The sequence below is a fragment of the Python bivittatus genome, unplaced genomic scaffold (assembly GCF_059951505.1).
Source record: "Python bivittatus isolate LINGU-HERP-01145 unplaced genomic scaffold, Pbiv_v1 ctg000250_np1212, whole genome shotgun sequence".
In the NCBI taxonomy this organism is placed as follows: Eukaryota; Metazoa; Chordata; class Lepidosauria; order Squamata; family Pythonidae; genus Python; species Python bivittatus.
The window spans coordinates 2,126,876-2,149,317 of NW_028277057.1; the positions used below are offsets into that span (position 1 = coordinate 2,126,876).

At 41.4% G+C, this 22,442-nt stretch overlaps 1 protein-coding gene across 2 annotated transcripts in view; it reads left to right on the plus strand.

The window, feature by feature from the left end:
• The window catches only part of MYOM3 (myomesin 3), a 49,759-nt gene that overhangs the window by 15,704 nt on the left and 11,613 nt on the right, over positions 1–22,442 (plus strand). For both annotated transcript variants that reach the window (XM_007424076.3, XM_088140967.1), the window contains exons 7-27: positions 118–206; positions 2,351–2,395; positions 3,355–3,495; positions 4,881–5,042; positions 5,720–5,861; positions 5,960–6,159; positions 7,717–7,773; positions 8,340–8,467; positions 9,968–10,151; positions 11,429–11,603; positions 12,693–12,814; positions 13,433–13,620; positions 14,127–14,253; positions 14,660–14,838; positions 16,166–16,280; positions 16,525–16,681; positions 17,472–17,581; positions 18,723–18,767; positions 19,340–19,476; positions 19,619–19,763; positions 21,065–21,124. In XM_007424076.3, coding sequence (XP_007424138.1) covers positions 118–206; positions 2,351–2,395; positions 3,355–3,495; positions 4,881–5,042; positions 5,720–5,861; positions 5,960–6,159; positions 7,717–7,773; positions 8,340–8,467; positions 9,968–10,151; positions 11,429–11,603; positions 12,693–12,814; positions 13,433–13,620; positions 14,127–14,253; positions 14,660–14,838; positions 16,166–16,280; positions 16,525–16,681; positions 17,472–17,581; positions 18,723–18,767; positions 19,340–19,476; positions 19,619–19,763; positions 21,065–21,124 — 2,708 coding nt within the window. The remainder of the gene's footprint in view (positions 1–117; positions 207–2,350; positions 2,396–3,354; positions 3,496–4,880; positions 5,043–5,719; positions 5,862–5,959; positions 6,160–7,716; positions 7,774–8,339; positions 8,468–9,967; positions 10,152–11,428; positions 11,604–12,692; positions 12,815–13,432; positions 13,621–14,126; positions 14,254–14,659; positions 14,839–16,165; positions 16,281–16,524; positions 16,682–17,471; positions 17,582–18,722; positions 18,768–19,339; positions 19,477–19,618; positions 19,764–21,064; positions 21,125–22,442) is intronic.

Sequence of the window (22,442 nt, forward strand, 5' to 3'; positions counted from 1 at the left end):
AAAATTCACAGATCATGTAGAGCAGTTGGGACATGAAGACACCAGATCATTTGCCCTAGTTTCTGGTCACATACGACACAACTGGAGCATCTCAGGGTCTTCTGTGTTTGTTTTTAGATGCTCCTTGGATGATTCTGCTGAATACAGCGTGGAAGTGAAGAACCCTTATGGAGAGGCCAACTCATTTGCAACTGTGTTTGTCAGGAGTAAGTCTTGACTCGACTTTACAAGGGCAGGAATATTCTGCAAATTCAGATGTTATCTGCATGAAGCACATGACATTATTTTCCTCAGATGCACTGTTGCAATATAAGTGATGCGTGTTTCAACTCCTGAGGAGTTTTCCCAACTGTTTTCTGGGCTTTGCCCATGACTCATCTTTTCATCCGAACTTTGCCAAAATTTTCTCCTCCAGGTATGTTGGAAAAGAATTCCCAGCACTCCCCCAGCTAGATGTGGAAGGAGGGAGTGTAGTCCAACAACTGGAAAACATCTGGTTGAGGGAGGTTGCCAGTTGCTCTCCTCCTTTGCTGTTTTCCCTCAATGGTATGCAAAGGGTGTTTCTCCAGGCTATGAGAGCTCAATCTTTTTTCTTTAAAGTCAAACAAACAAAGGGAGCTTGACACAGGCTGGAATTGTGTTTCCATCATTTTTGGCACCCTTGCAGCTATTCGGAGACTCACCTCTCCTGATTTCAGTAGGGGGTTTTCTGCACTGCAGGCTCCTGTGAGTCATCTGGCTGGAGATGAAGCCAGTTTAAGAAATCCCCCCTTTCTGTCAGATTTCAGTCCTTTTCTGCACTTTGAGCATGGTGGTGGCCTGGTGTTCTGTCCGAAGGACACTTAAAACAGCCGACGTTTGGTGGATAGGGGGATTAGAAGGTTTTTTTACCCTTCTAAAATCTGTGCTAGGAAATGAAACACCAACGATTTTCTTTTTTGAGGTTCAACCCCCAATGGACTGTAAAAAAAGAAGGGAAAAGAGAAGGGAAGAGGGAAGAGGGAAGGGAAGGGAGGAGGGGAGGGAGAGGGAGAGGGAGAGGGAGAGGGAGAGGGAGAGGGAGAGGGAAAGGGAAAGGGAAAGGGAAAGAAAAGAAAGAGAAGGGAAAGGGAAAGAAAAGTAAGAGAGAGAGAGAAAAAAGGAAGGGAAGGGAAGCCACAGTTTCTCCATTTTTCATGCCTCCTGGGCTAGAATGGGGAACCTGGCAAATCTCTTCTCAATGTCACCTACTCAGAAAAAGAAAAGTCCGTGTTTCACTGTTCCATGAGCATATTTCTTAAAACCAGACTTCCACCATTTCACCAGCGAACCTGCAGTAATCGTAACCAAAAAGGCCACCCTTTCACCGTTCCACTGGCGATCTTGGGAGCGTGTGTTTAAAAAAATGGCCTGGCATTTCAGAGACCCGCAACCCAGGATGAACCGGGCTGACGAGCAGCCCCCGGGAGGGGGAGAGGGGAGGGGCGTTCCCACCACAGCACCCAGTAGCCAATCAGAGCAGAGACATTTGCCTATCAGGAAATGAAGCCCCGCGGGCGAGGCGCAGCAGCCTCTGTGCCAGCAGGAGTCGGAAAATGCTATTTTTGATGCAGAGCAAGAAGAAACGGGCAGAGGCCGCCTTTGCTGCAGGCTGGGGTGGATTGAGGACAATGCGTGTTCCTGTCCTTGGGACATGGATAGTGAGCCGTCCTCCTGCCGGGGCAAGCCAGATGGGTGGACAAACCCTCTGACTCCAACTTTTAAAAAGTTGGGCTTTTTAAACGTTCAGAAATCTTTAAAAAGATTTATTTCCTTCTCAATTCAATGCAAGGGCAGGGCAGAACTATACACGAGATGAATTGTTCCTACGTGGCAAATGCAGCCACCTTCGGCATCCTGATGTGCTCCAAAGCTTTGGGACTCACCACTGGACGCGGCCAAATGAAATGGTCCTCCAGTAAATGTGAAGCAGAGCTTGCAAATCAGGCATCTGGCTGCTGCTTAGGAATCAAGGGAAGAAACGCAAAGCAAAGCAAAGGGCAAACCACATAAGGAAAGAGAAAGATTCTTGGTCCCAACCAAAGAGATTCTGGGACTTGACTTCATTCACTGCTGATCCTTTAGATCAAGTTTCAACAACCCACTGTGCATTATGCGAGGGGGAGGAGTGCGTTTTGTATTGGGACTTTTATTCTTGTAAGCCGCCTGGAGTCCCCGTGAATGAGTTGGGCAGCCATATAATTGTTTAAATAAATAAATAAAAATTATTATTTACAAATGAAACGGTGAAATGCCTGCTTATAAATGCCTGTCTCACTCTCTCGCCCCCCCTTCCCCACTCCCCCATCAACCCTGCTCTACCCTCTTGTAGAATATTATGGAATGGAGTCTGGATTTGACTCGGAAATCTATAAACGTAAGTAGAAGTTTATGATTCTTTATGTTGGTTTTCGTTTCTTTGTTTTGACTAACTCTGCATCTATACAGTGCAACTGTGGTCTCTGGTTGGGCCATTTTAAAGTTGGCTTCAAAATGCCCCAGATTTGAAAGGGAAGCAAGACTTGGTTTGCAGTGATAGCAGAAAGAAACGATGTTCCCACAACATGCTTAACGTGGTTCTGGAGTTAACCCCTTAATCGGGATTTGTATGATATGTGGAACCATGAGCTAACTAAACAGGCTGAGCTTATATAGCAGTTTAATCTCAAAACAACTAAGATTAAAAATAACCAGACTTAGCGAGCTGTGTGATTGCAGCTGCTAGATCTTTCATGAACCTGATTAAGGACATTGTGCGCACGCAGTCATGCAGCCTGCAGAGACGTCAGCAGGAGATGCCAAGATCTGGAAGATGGTCTCACGATCAAAGCTCAACCCTTCTTCTACATGGTGTGGCATTGGGGCACATACACAAGGAGAAGGACTTCTATCAAACGCTGCACCCACCATCTTGCAGATTGTAAGACTCTTAAAGTCACCTCTGCATGGAGTAGAAGCAAGTTAGACTCCTTCCAGTTAGTAAAAGGTGGGAAGAAAGATCCAGAAGTCACGGAGGGCACCCAGCAGTGGTGGTGGGGAATTAGCAGCGGTAACGCACACACAGGTACATCGTAGGTGTGCAAAGGAACAGATACATTTTGCTAAGTGGTAACACGGATCTCTTTTCTCCTGCTCTCTCTCTCTCTTTCTCATGGTGATCTCTGCCTGTGCTCAGTGTTTTGAGATCAGCACAGCTGAAGACCAGCTTCAAACTGCTCTGGGCACGTTGTGAGGAGGACGGGGCACCTATGCCCCAAGTTAGAAAAGGGTTTTCACTCTACTTTGGGAATGCAATGTTGAACCTTCCTTTTTACCCAACATCTCCTTGCTTCGTAGAGAGACTCAGAGGCATAGAAGCTGACTTTGCCAGCACATTGAAGCCCATCTTTGCTAGAGAGAAGGAACCCTTCACCCTCGTCTGCACTTTCACTTCAGACCTGCAGGAATACCAACGAAATATCCGCTGGTTCCGAGATGGTTTGTATTTATAGCCCCAACGCTGCATGGCTCTTTGTGCTCAGAAAAAGCATCAAAATACAGTACACCACACCAGGTTTAGCAGACTTTGGTTTTCCACCCTAGATGCCATTATGTGTTGGTGTTTTCACATAGCACTCTTCACTTGGTTCCTGAATTAACCCATTTCAGTAGTTTGTGCAATACGTTGACCCTTCAACTAAGCGAACAGGCTGGGTTCACTCTTTTGTATCCACCTGAATAAGCATGCTATGCGAATACAACCCTTTTCATAGAGTTATTAGGGAGACCTCCCCTGCCCTCCCAAATAATCCAACTCTCATGCAAAATCAAGCAAAATCTTGTGAGATTCCTGAGTCTTTTCCAGCATTCTTGCACGAGATTTCTTCTGATGTTTTGGCTATCTCATATCAGAACTTGTGAGACTTCTACTTGTGCACAAGAAACTTGTGCAATTTCTAAACATTATTTTTAGAAGCTGGGAATCATGTCCCTTGGGAGTTCTAGCAGACAGCTTACCTATCTTGTTGTTTTGAAAAATCTATATATATATCTTTGAATATCTGTCTTTCATTGGGCAGTTTTTACAGGTAATGACTAACAAGAATAGCCCAAGACATCTCAGGAATAGTTTCTGTTGTATGTCTTAAGGAGATTTCGCACCAGGGTGGGAAAAATTCTTTGATTTCTTTCTAGGCAATTCAATAAAATGAATTGGAGAACAAAGAATTTCTCCTTGTCACAGTGTTCATGTGTTCATGATCTTAATTGCTATTTTATCTGAATTCCAGTTTCCAACAACATTCTCATTTATGGTTTGAATTAGACATTTTAAGTGGGAAGGAGAATCAAGTTGCTCCTTAATAAGGATAAAGTATCCTTGAGCTGAGTTGGACACCTGGTGACTGCATCCATCCAATTTTCTTGGCAGCATTTTGGAACTACTTTGTCACTGATTTCTTCCAAGATGACCTTTGTCTTTCCAATCTAATCAACAGCACTGGTACATCCAGGAGACCTCCCATCTATGGAACAACCAAGGGTGATCTTGGTTAGCTTCTGAGGTCAGCTGGGGTCTACTAATTGCTGCCAATTGCTGATACTATTGCCTTAAAAATATTTCCACCAATAGGACTTTTTGTTTCAAGTTTTCCCTCAGTAGTGCTTTTGCTGGTGGTGGAAGAGGAGGCAAAGGAAGAGTTATCTTTTTTTTACTATTTCAATATTTCAATTTATATCCTACCTTTTGACACAGACAGCACATTTTGCAGGTGAAATCTGAAAATGTTCAGGATTCCAGATTCTGAACATCTGCTAAGTATCATCTCTAGTATGAATCCACTGACTGGACAAACCAAGGTGATGTTTTATGTCCTGTATGGTAGGTGAGTTGCTGAAAGATTCCAACCGCCGGAAAATAAAATGTGAGGACCGGGAGGCGTCCCTGGCAGTATCCTGTGCTTACAAGGAGGATGAAGGCTTTTACAGCATCCGCATCCCGACACAAGATGGCTACAATGAACAAAAAGCTTATGTGTTTGTTAGGGGTATGTGCACCATTATTGATTTGACAAGAGTGGCACTGTTAAATATTGCTCAAAAAGCCAAAAAGGTTTGGCCAGCCTTTGCCGACTAATAGCTTCCAGATGAGCTGGGCTGTCATTCTCATAACTCTCACTTGGCTTGGCCATGAAAGGTGTCCTTAGTCTCTCACAGGTTCTCATGGAACCCTAGGATCCTACAGAGCACAGTCTGAAAAACCCTAGGCTAGAGCAGCTTCCGTCAGCCTGATGATATTTAGATGTATTGGACTGCAGTCCCATAGTCCTCCCAATCAGGATTGGTACTAGCTAAGACTGATGGGATTGTAGACTAAGACATAGAGAGAGCATCTAGTTGGAGAAGGATGGTCTGGTTGAAAAGCAAGAGCAAGTCACTTCAGAGAGAAAGAAAAAATAGATTAGGAGTCAGATTTATATCTGTAATTTCCTTCAGAACCTCAAGGCCCCATATATAGATTACCCTTCTCAAGGCTGTGAAAGTGACTGGCCCAAAGTCACTCAAATGAACCTTATCTTTGTAGTCCAGTCAACACCTTAAGTACTGTACCTTACTGCAGTAAACATTTCCCATCACCAACAATGATTTCAGAGTCTGGTAGATAAAACTGAGATCTCCTTTGACTTGACTCAACAATCTCACCATAGCTTCCTGTTCTTTTCAGATGCTACAGCTGCAACAGCTGGTGCTCCTGGATCTCCCCTCCTTGTACAATGCCACGATGTGAACAAAAACAGTCTCATACTTTCATGGGTACCTCCCAGTGATAATGGTGGAAGCCCAATCATTGGTTATTACATTGAAAGGTCTGCACTCAAGAGTTATAGAACTCCAACCTTCCCCCTTCCCTTTTCTTTTTTTAGATCATCATCAATTGTACAAAAGTGGTATTTTTGCCTTCCAGGTGTGAAATGGGCACAGATGAATGGGTTCTCTACAACGACCAGCTGGTGAAAACTTGCAGGTCACCTATTCTGGGTCTCACAGAAGGAAAGACATATCAGTTCCGAGTGAAGGCTGTCAACCGCGCAGGAATCAGTAACCCTTCGAAAGCCAGCAGCCCTGTGACAATGATAGATCCCAATGAGGCCAAGAGATTGCTAAGTACATCATTCTTTGTTTAGACCATTTCAAGGTTCACAAAAATTGAAGGCAGTCTTCAAGACAATGCAGACCACCAATAACCTCAAGCAAAAGAGTTGTGGTACAAAGAATGATTATTCCATGCCAACACATCAAAATAGCAATAAAGGTTTTGCTAGATTTATCAAGAGATTACTTGTGCCCTAGAATAGTTCAAATATTCCATTTGGAGTTTTGATTCAAAGGTGATTTGGTTGAATCTAATCAAATATATTCATCAAACTGAAACAATCCAAATGGTCAATTCAGTTTGACAACTCAACTGCTTTTCTGGTACAAAAGCATTTTTCTCTAATTCAAATGGAGGATTCAACTGACTTGATTTGATTTGATTATTCAAGTTAGTTTTGAACTGGAACATTTTGGACTGAAATGCTGCTTTAGATTGAACAAATTAAGGCATTAATCATCTATTTGTACAGTTCAGGAATAATTTGTATACCCTTATGATGCCCTATGAAAAGACTTTGGGTATACAAGTATTTGCCACTAAAAATGCTTCTAGGCTGAATTCTGCTGGTACTGGAAGCAAAACTTTTTTTCTTGTTTGAGAAAGAAGGAAATTAAAATCTCTGCTGTTTGGTCTTGAACTAATTATTTGAACTGAATGGATTGATTCAGCTGTCTCTCTTCTCCAGACTGATGAAGCTGGATACTTTAATTAAAATATGACGAGAAATCCAGCAATTTTGAATAGAGAGACATTGAGGCAAGAATTTACAGTGTTTCAAGAATGGAGTAAAAGGAAACATTTGCCAAGTGAATATTTTTAAATTAAAAGAGGTTCTGAACTTTTGAAGCTTAAAAGATCTGGAGGGGAATTACCTTAGATTTTAAAGGAACTGGAACAGGGGCAGAATAGATTCATATACTGTATATGAGATGGGTGGCAATATAAACAAATAGATTTTGGAAGATGCTATCAAGGCATGTGCCCTCTAAACCAATCTCCCCAGCCCATGTCCCATTTAGATGCTCTGAACCATGTCTCCTCACCTTCACCCTTCCATGAAGGCTGAAGGAAGAAAGGAGCCATCTTCACTGAGCTAGGCATTTTGAGTTTAACACCTTGAGGATGCTTACTTGAGGCCAAGTCAAGTCTCCATTTTGGCTTTGGGACAATGGAGAAAATAGAGCGAGCCATCCTATGCATTGGTCTTGTTCAGCAGCTTCTAGATTAGGCTAAAAATTGAGGTAGAAATTTACAGCTCTACATGTTTTTGGGAAACCAGCTATTGCCTTTTTATGTTGTGTGAATTGGATCATCTCATTGCACCATAATATAATTTATTTATTTGTATATGGATCTTATAGGACTATAGATATTGTGATTGGTTAATTTGAGTTTAGAGCTTAATGTATTGTGTGCATACAGCCATTTTGCAATTCTGGAAACCAAGATGGAAGCTGGACTTTATAATTAGGGCGGCAAGTACCCTAGTAATTTTCACCACATGTTTTTCTTTCACTGCTTCCAACTCATTTATTTTTCCTTTCCCTTTCTTTTTCTCTAATTAGACATTCCTTATGACGATGGGATGAGGACAATTATAGTTTCCAAAGATGAACTGGAACGTAAGTTCATAGGCAACTTCATTTCTTAAGTTTCTTTAAGTATTCCTCTGATAAATACTCTGTTCCAGAGATGTTTTCATGTTAGATTGAATTGCTATTTATACATTTTGCAGAGCAGCAATTCTAGAATTCATCCCTCCCACTACAAATGGAAGTTCTAATGGCATTTCTGATAACCAAAGAGTTACCCAGGAAGCTGATTTAAGTTGGACCAGACCCCAATCCTTCTTGTTAAGTAACTTCTACCCAATGGCCAGGGTCTAAGTAGAACTTTCTCTGGTCTTCACAGGAGATACCAAGAACCAAAGCTAAGAGCTTCTGCAGGCAAAATTTTGATATTCAGCTCTGCTGTTCCCTTATACACGCATCCCTTGATTCCACTGTATCAGTCATCCCCAATCTGGTGCCCTCCAGATATGTTGGATGTGGCTGAGAAACTTTGGGAAGTGAAGTCCCACCATTCTGGAGGATACCATGTTACTAGCCTAGCCATTCCTTCCTTATTGAAAATCTAGTCTTGCATCACTACAGTGTGTAATGGCTGTTTTAATCCTCTCTTCTTATAGCTGAGGTTAAGATCCCATTGCCACCCACTAATGTTCATGCCAGTGAGATCAGAGAAGATTATGTGATCCTCTCCTGGGATGAGCCAGACCCCAGAGGCAAAGAGCCACTGAGTTACTACGTAGAAAAGGTAAGGAAATAGCAGAGACTGAATTAATGCAAGATAGATCAACCCTCCCAAGCTACCTTCAGATTAGCCCAAACTTCATCCAGGTTCTTCAAACCAAGTTCTTTCTCAAACCAATTTGAGGACTAAGAGTAACTGTCCACAAAACCTAATGCCCTCCTCCATTCACAAAAACTGTCCTCCACAGCAAAAAAGATTTTCCCCTCCCTATACTCCAGGAAGGAGCAGCTTGAGTATCCAGGACAATATGTGATCCCCATTATTGTGGTTCCTGGAAGCCTTTCTGACTGCAGTTGCTGGGAATCAATGGTGCAATTTCTCACAATTTTGAAGTAAGAAATGCACATATTTGTAATGTAAGCTTTAAAAAAACCTAAGGAAACCCCTCCAAATTCTTTCCAAACTTAAAAAATACATCCCAAAATCTTAGCTATGTCCAGATGCGTGACAAAGCTTGCCCATTTTTTGCATGGAAATGGTTGTTTGGATTCACACAATAAGCTTAACCTGATTACTGAGTCAACCTGCTTTCTGGCTTTGTACAATGTGTTGAATGATAAACTACCCAAATGGCCTGGATTCACCTGATAGCCAAGCAATCACAACCCAAGATTAAAATTAACCAAGTTTAATCTTGTGAGAATGCAGCTGCTAGCCTTGCTAAGCAAGTTGTGTGAGTGGGCCTTATCACAACCACTGGCTTTATCTGCCAGCATCTCCTACCCTTTGCTGTGCAGAGTAACAAGCCTAAACCAACCCCTGAGTTATTTTGGCTTGCTTGCTTGCTTGCTTGCTTGCTTTCTTTCTTTCTTTCTTTCTTTCTTTCTTTCTTTCTTTCTTTCTTTCTTTCTTTCTTTCTTTCTTTCTTTCTTTCTTTCATGAAGCTGGATGTCTTGGGAGAAACATCATAAACCACCCATCAGGGGTGAGCCACCCAAGATGAAAGGGAGGAGCCAACCAGTATGACTCCATGTGTTGTCCCCATAGCCAATCCATCTCTTCCCAGTCACTGCCAGTCCCCTGCCTTTCCTCCAAGATAATGGATGGTAAATCTTTACATTCCTTGAGGTTTCTCTTGGGCAGTGTTGGAATAAGAGGAAAACACAATTTCTACACTGATAACTTAAGCCTGTCTCACCCAGGGGTTGGGGTTAACATGAGGGCAACATTATGGGGACATGGCAGAAAAAACATGCAAGATAGGAAAAGACCATAATAACACACACACTGCTAGTTTTTACAGTCCCTGATAGACCACCAAATTGGGGAGAACCAGGTCAGTAGGCAACTTTCTCATTTCTACATCACAAGTTTCCATTAACAGCCTATAATGTGAGCCCTACCAAGTCCATTCCCATGGACTGTCCCTGCGATTTCCACATTGGGTCACTGGGCATGGAAATGCAAGGCTGGTCATTCCTTTCTCCTGGGAGAGCTGTTGTCCCAGGCAGATGGTAACCTATTTTAGTGGCACATGATGGTAGTCTCTTTCTGTCTTTTCAGTCAATTGCTGGCAGTGACAACTGGCAGATGGCTAATCTGAATATTCCCGTCAATTCCACCACTTTTGCTGTCTGTGATCTGGACAAGGGAAAGTCATACTGTTTCCGCGTACGGTCAGTGAACAAGTACGGAGTGAGCCAGCCTTCTGTACCCAGTGAGCCCATCTCTCTGGGGAAAAAAATTGGTAATCTCTCACTCTTTTCGTTTCAGTGGCAACTTACAGTGAGATAAAATCTAGTAAGGTTTGCTGTTGGCTTACAAACCATTTCTACTATAACGAGAAGTACACCAGGCAAAATGAAAAAGAAGGATCATTAGAATAGGATTCCTCTTTAAAAATAGAGCAAGTGTCCATACTCCTGGTTGTCTTCTTCAGATTGTTAAACTTTGAAATGGAATAGATTCCCTACCGAGTCTCCCTTAACAGTTCCATTACAAGATTGGACCTTCTTAGTACTTAGCTCATAGGGATGTGCCAGAAATTCCTTCCTGTATATTCTAGCCAAGTAAGGCTTCTGGTTAACTCAAGTTGTTAGTCAACCAATTACCTTATTTATGCTTACATATTATTAAACAATAGTACAGTAGTAGCGTTCAACAATATAAAATCATCTCCTATTATCTGAACCATCAAATAACCCGATTTGATTTGAAGTGTAGATGTGAAGAAGGTCACGTTTGATCTGAATTTGTGAGTCAAGATTCTGTGACAAATTGATTTGATTCACACCACTTTGAGATTCATTGATTTGAAAAAAAATTATTCATGGGCATAATGAAGAAAATTCAAAATGTCTGAAGCTGCTTCACTTCTGGACACAATGGGATAAAAATGACAAGAGTACCAAGTTTCAGTTGGATATCTTAAATGCTTCTTAATTTTTTTTTTATTTTTTTTAATATCTCCCTGTTCCTCTTTTAGGGCAGAATGATGAAAGAGCAGCATATTGTCCTCCAAACACTCCAGCCCATAGAGGAGCAGAAGCTTAATCAAAGCTGAAAGTGTCCTACTCCAATTTAAAATTTTTATTGTGAGCCACCCAGAGTCACCCTCCTGGGGAGATGGGCAGCATACAAATTAAATAAATAAATAAATAAATAAATAAATAAATAAATAAAAAGAAAGAAAGAAAGAAAGAAAGAAAGAAAGAAAGAAAGAAAGAAAGAAAGAAAGTGCTTTCGGTGCAATATATTTTGTATTTCATATTGCATTTCATCAAGGTCATTGAGGTCTACAATAATCTAGCTCAGTGTTTCTCAACCTTGGCAACTTTAAGACGTATACACCACCTCCCAGAATTTCCCAGCCAGCATGTTCCCGCACGTCTTAAAGTTGCCAAGGTTGAGAAACACTGGCTTAGCTGATACAGACTTGAGAACAGTTGAAAGGAAGCATATGAATGGTCTTCAACTGGTTGCTGATCTTAGGTTTCCATTTTTTTTACCTTTGGTTTTTTCTAGCTCCACTTCCACCCCCATCTCAGGTCCTGGCTTTCAGAGATACCAAAACATCTGTGGTCGTACAGTGGAGCAAACCAAAAGAAGGAGAGGAACCGCTGGGTTATTATATCTATTGCCGGGAGGTTGGGACAGACGAATGGCAAACAGTCAACAACAAACCTGTCACTTGTCATGAGTGAGTTCATTTGGTGACCCTTCCCATCTTTGTTGCTTTTAGCATTTCTGGGCTCCCTACCTGACATTTGCTTGGAGAGAGGGGTGGGAAAATGATACCCAGTTCTGTGATTTCAAAACAAGGAAAGGAAGGATATTGTTATTATGTGGAACGTTGCAGTTCCACATTATTGTTATGATGTGGAGCTGCAACGTTGTCAAAACATTCTCCCTTTTCAAGTCTCCAATTTCATTCAGCAGCAAGGGACTGGTTGTTATGAGCAAAGCGATGGAATCTTCTTTGTTTAATGGGTTTATCTTAGAAGCAGCTCACCTAATCAAGTGTAAACGGAGACATAAAAAGAATGGGGTTCCAAACAAATGAAATGCCAACAACTAAAGAACGTTCATCTTGGAGGTAACCACACTGAGATATCAGCATTTTAAAATGAATTAGTTAGAGATGGTTCATCCAAGCAGCTAAAGAAATAAAGTCCGGACCTGATAAATCTCCTTCGGAAGGACAATTTGCAAAGTCAGTGCCATTGCTGAAAAAGTCCTATTTTGCCATCTCTCACCATTTCCCATCTCTCATCTGGCAGAGGCTGTTGCTGGAAGCAGCCACCCATTGAACCTGCTGTGCCCTTATTCCACTAACCTCTGTTTTTATTCAACCAATCCTTTGCTCTAGACATTGGCTGGGTTCACTCAACACAATCGGGTTGGTGAAACACCTCATGGTTGCATTCACACGAAGGGCTAAATGTGGTCAGTTGCTTAGTGGCTTAGTAAGGTGTGTGAAACTAAGCTATGTGATTCTGTATGATATATACCCATAAAATGGGTTAATTCAGTAACCAGGTTCAGTGTGTTGTGTGAACATAGCCAGTATGTTCCAAGATAGCTGAAAGCTTCAGCTGTTTTAGACTTAGAGTCTCTAGTGCAGTGTTGTCCAAACTTGGCCACTTTAAGGTGAATTTAAGAATTCTGGGAGTTGAAGTCCACTCATCTTAAAGTAGCCAAGTTTGGACAACACTGCTCTAGTGTGACAGACCAGTGCTAAGAAAGGACATCAAGGAATGGGTGGATGGCTTTCTGTTTTGTTTCTTAGATTCACCGTTCCAGGACTCAAAACTGGCAAACAGTATGTCTTCTGTGTCAAATGTGTCAATGAAGCTGGCATAGGGGAAAGTTCTCCAGAATCTGATCCCATTCTTGTGAGACAAGCAATCTGTAAGTACCAGTTGTGGTCCCTCCCCCATTCTCAGAACCAGAACAGCTTCCTTCAGCCTGGTGCTGCCAGATCATTCCACCATAGCCAGCCAGTGTGGTTTATTTATTTATTTATCATGGGAAGTGTAATCCAACACACCTGGAGAAGACCAAGTTTGGGGATACTGAATTAGTGTACAGTAGGAGCCGGCAAACTTTGGGTTGCCGTGTGCCACCATGGGGGGAGGGCAAGAACAGATAAATGGAGCAAGGGGTGGGGCAGGGCAGGGCAGGGCAGGGCAGGGCAGGGCAGGGCAGGGCAGGGCAGGGCAGGGCAGGGCAATCTTTGGGGATGTGACCAAGATTTTCTGTTTTTCTTTGGATTTGGAAGTGATGGGGGAATTCTTTGTTTTTGAGAAAGCCAATATTAAGTTTTACCATTCAGTTTTCTGGCATTCCCAGCCTGAAAATGGCAGGAAATCCTTGCCATTTCTCAACAGTTATGGGCAAAAGTGGACTTTGAAAACTTCAGAAGCAAAATACCAAGGCCACATTTGGCTCAGGATCTTAAGTAAAGAAGCAGCATGCTGGTGAGATGCTAAGCTTCCATGATGCTTTCACGTCTTTCCTCCCTCGCAGCTTGTCCATCTGCCCCACGAGGTTTTGCCCTGCTGAACTGTGGGAAGGACACCATGACCATAGGCTGGAAGCCTCCGAAACGCAAAGGAGGCTCAAAAATCCTGGGCTATTTCTTGGATCAGCATGATGTATCACAGATTGACTGGCATGAGATCAACATTAAGCCCATTGCTGAACGGGTTTATACGGTATGGTGCCAGTGCCATTTGGACTTGGAAGGGGACCTCGCCCTCTGTCCCTTCCTGATGGCAGCCATATTTGCTTATGGCTGAATCTTTTCCTTTTGCCAGAAAAGCAAAAACAAAATTAAAATGAGTGCTTTTTGATTGTCAGGGTGACATTGTGGACAACCAAACTGGAGGCATTTGAAAAGGGTTCTAAAAAGACACTAGAACTTTTGCCATACCCACGAAGCTAGCTTTCCCCATCCTGATGCACTTCAGATAATTCAGACTTCAACTTCCAGAGTTCCCTCTTGCACTCCAAGAATTCTTTAGCTGTGTTGGCTGGGAATTCTGGAAGCTGAGTTTTACATATCTAAGGGGCATTCAGTTGGGAAAGACAGCAGTAGGGGAAGCTAGTTTCAGTTTTTAGTGGAAATAATTTGCAAAGCAAGACATGTCTTCATAAATGGGATGCCTTCTTTTTGAGGTAAGGCTTTGGGAAATGATCAACGTTTCTTATGATTCTATAGGTCACCAACCTGGATGAAGAACACTTTTATGAGTTCCGTGGTTATGCAATGAACATAGTTGGTGTTGGGAAGGTGTCAGAGCCCAGTGATATTTTCAAGTGTGAGGAGTGGACAATGCCAGAACCAGGTAAATACAAAATCTTGGACATGGTCAGATCCAAAACACATATACTAATAAGATGGGATCTTTGGGCATATAAACCTATATATTTTTGGTCATCTATAGCCTCCAAAACTGAAGGAGTTGAACTCCGTAGTCAATGAAGAACCTTCCAACATTATGAATCTATGATTCTTTGATTCTTTTTTGGTCCACAGAACCTCTTCTGACTGTGGACACAGGGTGTAGAGAACCACAGAGATGAGCTTGGAGAAGGAATGCAACAGTTAATAAAACATGAATTAAGTCCAGGAAAAGAAGAGAACATTAGCAACAAATGTAAACTGTGGAATCAGTTTCCTGACTTGGTCTACAGGATCTTTGCAGCATTCCAGAATACATGCTTTAAAATCCCCTCTTCCTTCCAAAACAGGCCCTCCTTACGACGTCAGATGTACGGAAGTAAGAGACACCTCCCTGATGCTCCATTGGGAGCCACCTCTGTATACTGGAGCAGGACCAGTCAGTGGTTATTATGTGGAGGCCTGCGAGGAAGGATCAGATACCTGGGAACGACTGAATAAACAGCCGATATCCAGCACACACATGAAGGTTTGGGCTACATTTGACATCATGCTTTATTTGTGGTAAAGTCTACTAAAATTTGAAGATAGCAGTGTTTAAACACCTGGCCAGCCATAATATGTGGCTGGTGGTTAAGTTCCATGGTGGGCTACCAAATGCATCCCAAAACACATCTCCACAGGTCCTGGTTTAACTGGCATAAATGTGGAGCCATTTTTGATAGATGCTGTCAGGGCTGTTTAAGAAGTTGACATCACTTATAATTATGATCATGGTTGTAAACTTTCAGCATCAGGTCTAGCCTGCGTGTTTAAATAAGGCAAGTAGAGCTTGTTGGATTAGTCTGGAATTCTGCAGATCTCAGCAACCTGACCATCTGTAGACAGCTAGGATTCCCTAAGGCAGTGTTGTCCAAACTTGGCCACTTTAAGATGAGTGGACTTCAACTCCCAGAATGGCTGGCTGGGGAATTCTGGGAGTTGAAGTCCACTCATCTTAAAGTGGCCAAGTTTGGACAACACTGCCCTAAGGCAAACCTATTCATATTTCTCCTGAACAGAGAGACTCATAATGGCTAATAGACATTGGTCATTTGACCATTTATGGAAGAAGAGTAACCAGGACATATGAGCACTGAGATCTGTATTTGTGATTTTAGTATAGTATATAGTTTAGCCTTTCCCAGCCTGAGGCCCCAGATATCGTCAAGCTCATGGCAGCTAATTCAACAAAAGCAAGATTTTCTCAGAGTCTTCTTTCACAAGGTTTATTGAAAGGAAAAGGGAGAAGATTACAACATTTCAGCAACTGGATTAGTTTTACATTTGAGCCAATTTACTTTTCAGTCCTTTTGGGTGGAGACTTGTTTTCTTCCTTGTTTTTTTTTTTTTGCAATAGCTCCTGTTTGGATGGCAAGGAGGTGGTTCTTTTCATAGATAACTAAGGAATTTGCAGGTAGTAGTTTTCCAAAACATCTCCTGAAACTTTATCAGTCTGTAAACAGTCTATTAGAGATATGTTGGTATTGTCTGCAACTTCCAGAATCTCCAGCCTGCATGGCTAATGAACGTATGGTCTGGGAATTCTGGAAGTGGAGAATGGTTATCTTTACAATCCACTCAAAGAATGTAAGTTACTGGGAGAATTAGGACAAAAATAAATATTAATTCTAATGTTGATCAGTATTCAGAGAGTATCAAATTAGGGAAGGTTGAACTAGTCAATTTATTGCTATCACTTCTGGGACCTCTCCTCCCCTATAGACATTTATATATTTTAATATATAGCTTTACTTGTGATCTCTATCAAACATTCTGTGACCTGCTCCTTCTCTTTGTATTATGTTCCCCATCAGCTGAGTGATCTGGAAACTGGGAAATGTTACATTTTCCGAGTGCGAGCAGAGAACAAGGCAGGTGTTGGCCCACCATCACTGCCATCAGATCCTGTGATAGTGAAAACTAAACCAGGTATAAAATGTCCACTTTTCTCCTTCTTTCTCTCTCTCTCTCTCTCTCTTCCTCTCAACATTGCTATTCTTTCAGTTGTTCTTTCTCTCTCTTCTTCCCATCTTTCTCTGCTAATCTTTCTCAACAAAAGCCACCGTATTTGGGGTATTGACTTTGGTAGGGCCTTAGAAGGAGAGGCATGGTGATAAAGTTCTTAATTTCTTTGCAGTGTTGAATATTTTCTCTCTCTGTTTCTCTTTTGCAGACACCAAAGAAATTGAAGTTGGGGTAGATGAGGAAGGATTCATCTATTTGGCATTTGAGGCTCCTGAGATTGTAGACACTTCAGAGTTTATTTGGTCCAAAGACTATGAAGGACCTCCAAATCCTGACCGCGTTGAAATTATAGACAAAGATGACAGGTAAATTCTCATGAGAACTTGGAGGAAAGCTAGGGTTACCCCTTGCTGTTGGTTTCTGGGCCCTCAGTGGTAGCTGAACATGTAGAAATTTAAGAGAAGCTTTTCCACACCAGAAAAACATCCTGGTATACAGTGACTTTCAAGCTGAGCTTCACCTCCTGGTGATCTCCCGAATACATCCATGTCATTTTCTTAGCACCAATATGAAAGTATTTGTTATTGTCCTCTTCTGGGATGTTGTCTCAATTTCCTGTGGCAAGCTGCCAAATTCATAGGAAGCAATCTTTAAAACAAAAGAACAAATAAAAAGTTCCCCACCTAATTGAAGCACATTCCTTCAACATGGGGCTGGATCATTTAATACTTGCCTTTTGATTCATCCCAGACTTTCTAGGACTGGTGGGTTTGTCTATGGTCCCTGTCAGTCAGATGCATCTGTTTCAACATCTCATTTCTCTTGATATTAACAAATAGGCCCACTTGTACGACCAATTTTGAGATCCCTGCTGCACTTCTGAGCCCACTAACTTTGCATTTTATGCACAGAGGTCCCATTCAAATCATATCTCATGCACTAAAAGCAAACATATTTGCAGAGTCTGCCAGATTTATTCTCCTGAGTTTACTGTATTTTGTTGTCCTTTGGGGTTTTTTGGCATGATTCATTCTACTACTCATTCAAGGAGCAAGACCACTGATCATTAATCGGGTGCCTTGCAAAATTGCAGGATACAAACATCTTGGACAGTCAGTTGTGTAGATAGCCTATTTGCATTTTCTTTTCCTTAAGGTCTAAGGTCATTCTGAAATATGCTACTGAACGGGACCTGGGAACATATTCAGTAGAAGTAACTGATACTGATGAAGACATTTCTGCCAGCCATGTTTTAACTCAAGAAGGTAAAAAATATATATATATATATATATACCCATATTGATTGTAGTTGTTACACATATTTGAAGAACCAGACCGAAATTCTACCCAAATTACTGGATCCAAGATTGGGCTTTGTGGGAGAATCCTTTTCTCTCCTCTGTTCTGGAGCAAAACTTAAACATTCCTAAAATTCATATTTGGGCAGTTTATTTGCTTTTTAAAGAAAACCCTTCTTTTTTCACCTGGAAAATCTATCTCTGCATTCTACAAAGACATCTCCCAGGGAAGATCTAGTAACAGGCCTGCAGGAAGTTCTACTCTGATTTCAAAATGGCACCCCATGGTTTTCAAAGCAGACTTTCCCATCCTGGCCCCCTCCAGATTGTTTCATTCTTTCTATAACTTCAAAAATCATGTTGTCTACAATTCACAATTTAACACAATTGGAGAGTATCAGATTCATGAAAAAACCTTGTTCTATGAGACTCATCCACAACTTATAGCTTGTTAAGCCTTATTTGGCTCACTGGCCTCATAAAGCAGATGCACCCATCCACAGCTAAAAGAACAGATTAAACCCTGATGTTATTAGACGGATCCTCTACATGGGTGCTGAGCTGTAAGTGAGTGACTTGGTGGAGCATAGGTTGTGCAAGTTCACTGGAAGAGAATGCAGACCAAGGGGATCCACAAATACAATCCACAAATATAATGGAGACATTGATCCATACCCATCAGCCAAGATATCTCTTCCTTTTCTGATTTAGAGGATTTACTGTTTTAAGAGGCAATGTGATTCTATGGATTTCAGCCTTATTTTTAAGCCTACTGTGAGATCATGATGGTCATAATGAAAAGCAGGTAACAAACTCTATAACTAAATATATAAAAAAGCAAATAAGTTGCTGGGGGGTGGGGGGACAAAATCTAAGGGGGCGACTTCATCCTGCAATGTATTCAGGGACCCAGTAGGACTGCTTCTGAGCAGGTAGGAGTAGGATCCTTTACAAAACATCCCCAGAGGTTCTGTCACCCTTTTCTTCAACCCAGTATTTATGTGACTATGGAATGGAAAGGAAGAACTGGTCTTGGGCATAAAATGAATGCTAAAATGCAATCTTAACTCCCTCTCTCAAGTGTGCTCTTGCTCTTCTCATTTCTCAGAACTGGACCGACTACGAAAGATCAGCCATGAGATTCGAAACCCCTGTAAGTTGCCAATGGATAATAATCATTATTATTATAAGAACATAATACACAGTTATTGTCTTGTTGCCTTCTGTAACCTGATGTGTCCTCCAGGTATTTTGAGATTGCATATCAAGATACCTTCCACTGAGATAGACCAATGATCTATTAACATTAGACTACTCTTGTTTACATCAAACCCAAGCAACCCTTTTCTCTCTTCCCCAACCTGCAGGGAAGAGACAAATAGTTGCTCATCTCTTACACAGGTGGTTGAATCAGGCTAAATGACATATGTGGTCCTAGGGCTGTAAGTTGCCCAACTTGGATTTGTTCTCCATATGTGATTCAGAGGTCTTTTCTGGCTTTGCTTCCTTATTCTTTTAATCCCAGCTGCTAACAGAACCTGGGGCCTATATCCAAAGCATATGCTTTGCCACAGTGTTTTGGCTCCTCCCGAAGTGGACAGCCACAGAAGGAGACATATTCAATCTTCTATAATTCATCAGATGTCATTAGATCCTGGGGAACATTGGCTGAACCTCACTGCTCAGTGCTGCATTTCTGTAATGTCCATCTTCTACTCCTTTCAGTGATCGAGCTGATATCTGGATGGAACGTTGACATTCTGGAGAAAGGGGAGGTGCGACTTTGGCTAGAAGTTGAGAAACTCTCTCCAGAAGCAGAGCTTCATTTGCTCTTCAATGGGAAAGAGCTCTCAAGCACCCCGGTGAGTTCCCCTCATTTGGTTTAGCACAAAATTCAGGACTCTGTGATGAAAACAAGGTGGCATCTTCTTTATGGATTCTACTTCCTACTCACAAACTTCTTTCTCTTTACTCATGACTACTCCTATTTGGCTTTTACATCAGACACATAAGATCAACTTTGACAGAGCGAATGGCCTTGTAGAATTGATCATCCAGGACTTCTGCGAGGACGACAAGGGGACATACACTGCCCATCTTAAAGATGGCAAAGCGGAAAATCAGTTTACTTTGGCTCTCACTGGGGACGGTATGTAGAGGGGCAAAATCACTGCCCTTCAGTTTCTTGGCAGTGTCACTTTTCATGGTTTATACTTGTTATCCCCTTACCTATTAGCTACTTCCTTAACAATTATAATTAATTAATTAGGTGAGGATGCCATCTTGAAAGTGCCAAACATTCAATACATGGAGGCTATTCTCAGCTCCCTGTTTATGGAATTTCTTCTCTGTCCAGTTATGGTTATTTTTCAGAATTAACTAAAGACCTTCCTGTTTGCCTTGCTTTTAGTTTCATACTGTGGTGACCTTTAGTGCATTTCTGTGTTGTTATCATGGTCCTGCATCAATTTTACCATTCTGTAAGGTTTTTAACTCACAAGCTTCTTTTAACTTTGTAATTTAGCATTACTTTATTGATTTGTCTTTATTATAATCTGATTTAGTTTCACTTTTCATGCAAAGCAGGGTAATGAAAAACTTAAGATGATAATGATGATCTGGGTAGAGATGCAGAGAAGCAGGAAAATTGCTTTAAGTTTTTGTTTGTTTGTTTGTTTTTTGTTTTTGAGATGCAAAAACCTTCTTAAGGCCAGCCCTACCATTAGGCAAAGTGAAGTAGTTACTACTACTGCAAAAATATTATTTAGGCCTGTCACCAAAAAGAACAAATAACTGTTTCCTTTAGTATCCTGGTATTGACGTAAGATGATCTCACAAGCATTTCTGTCTCAGTTCTGGGTGTTGTGAATCCTGGCTTAGGCAAAAGTATGTTCTGCTCCTCCTTAGGCAATGAAGTATTTTGGTCTGGCTCTGGTCTTCTGTTTTGAAACTCTGAACCAAGCTTTATGAAAGCATGTTCAGACAGTGTGACAGAGTCAGTGTGACAGAATCATGTTCAGACAGTTCAGACAGTCATCTGCTCCCCTGGAGCAATGGATGTTCCTGTGTGCTGTGGCACCAGATAATTGCAGATCAGGAAGTGGCCATTTCCTGTGTCTTCCCAGACCCTTCAAAGGAGGCTAAGAAGCTGTCACTTCCATGAAATCCATTCCCTTATTTGAATAAGCCACATCCCTAGCTAGAAGGTAAAATGTTCTTCCATTGGCTCTATACTCCATATACACTAATGATTAAACCAGTGCTTCCTTCTCCTTCTCCTTCTCCTTCTCCTTCTCCTTCTCCTTCTCCTTCTCCTTCTCCTTCTCCTTCTCCTTCTCCTTCTCCTTCTCCTTCTCCTTCTCCTTCTCCTTCTCCTTCTCCTTCTCCTTCTCCTTCTCCTTCTCCTCCTCCTCCTCCTCCTCCTCCTCCTCCTCCTCCTCCTCCTTCCAGATTTTGATAAACTTAAAGCAGAGGTTGATGCCAAGAAGAAAGACTGGAAAAGAAAACATGGTAAGGAATTCTGTCAGCTCAAAAATCATCGCCCTTCCCCAAAGGATATAAAGTAGGATGTACAGTATACCTTAGATGGAAAGCCTAAGGAACCAAGTATTAAAATGGGACACTCCAAAAAGTGAGATGGTGGGGGGAATGACAGCTTTTTTAAGAAGTGTGACAAGGATCTCAAAAATGAGACAAGAACATTTCAAAGACTTTTACATTTGTTGCCTCTGTTTGCACAACCTTCTTAACCAAATCAGTCACTAACCCAGCCAAATCTGTTTAGCAGTTGTTTGGCCAACACACAACCACACTAAACTGGGTCAAAAGTTACCAAAGAAAAATGCAAGGCCCCTATTTGAAATTTGTCTAAACCAGCTTTTCTAATTTGATCCCAGAAGGATAACCATGTTAACTGTTGGCAATAGAAAAAGAGTTATGTGGCAAATTTATTATAGGTTAAGATTTGAGGGTTGCAAACTCCATCTTCTAACTTGCCCAGTTCAATTCAATCAAAATGCTCAGGATTCATTTCTTAAGAGCATGATATTTAATTATGCCTGTAGAAAATCTACATATATGACTGCAAACATGGCAGAATGCCTAAAAAGGGGGAACAGGGTGGTTTTTTATTCAAATTGTTAGATATTTGTAACAATTAGGAAATCGTTAAATGACGTAGATGTGGGGATTTCCCCTCTTTTGCTTATGAGGAAATAAGGGAATTTTCCATTCATTCCTTGAACAAGCCACATCAGGAAGCAGGGCAGTTTCGCAATAGCAAGGAAGACTGGTTTTGACCAGCTCAGCCGCTGAAATGCCTAGGAGAACTCCTACATGTTTACTGGGTAGCAGGGTAATATACTGTATGAACATGGAGTTGGGAAAATCAGTCTCAAATGTAATTCAAGAAAATTTAGTCATTTCCACCTTAGTACCTTACGGCATCTTCATTACATCGCCCAGACATTGTTGGAGGGAGTCAAAGCCTGCCCACATTACTGTTATTTCGGCACAATAATGGTTGGATGACTCTAGAAGATGCTATAAATGGCTAATGCAGAAATGACTTTGGTCCAATCTCCACATTGTGGAGTGAGTGAATGGAATGCCTTTAAATCCATTCAGTGTCTTGGAGCTATTTTCACATGTGCGTTAAAGTCTACTTTTTCCATAAAAGAGAAAGTTCTGGCATGTACAGTTTCTCTCTTCTCTTCTTTTCTTTTTTATATTTTATTAGATTTTTTCAATACAATAAAAGTATAAAAAGTTAAAGAAAAGAAGAAGAAATAAGATAGAAAAGAAAAAGAAAAGAAATGAAAAAAGAAAG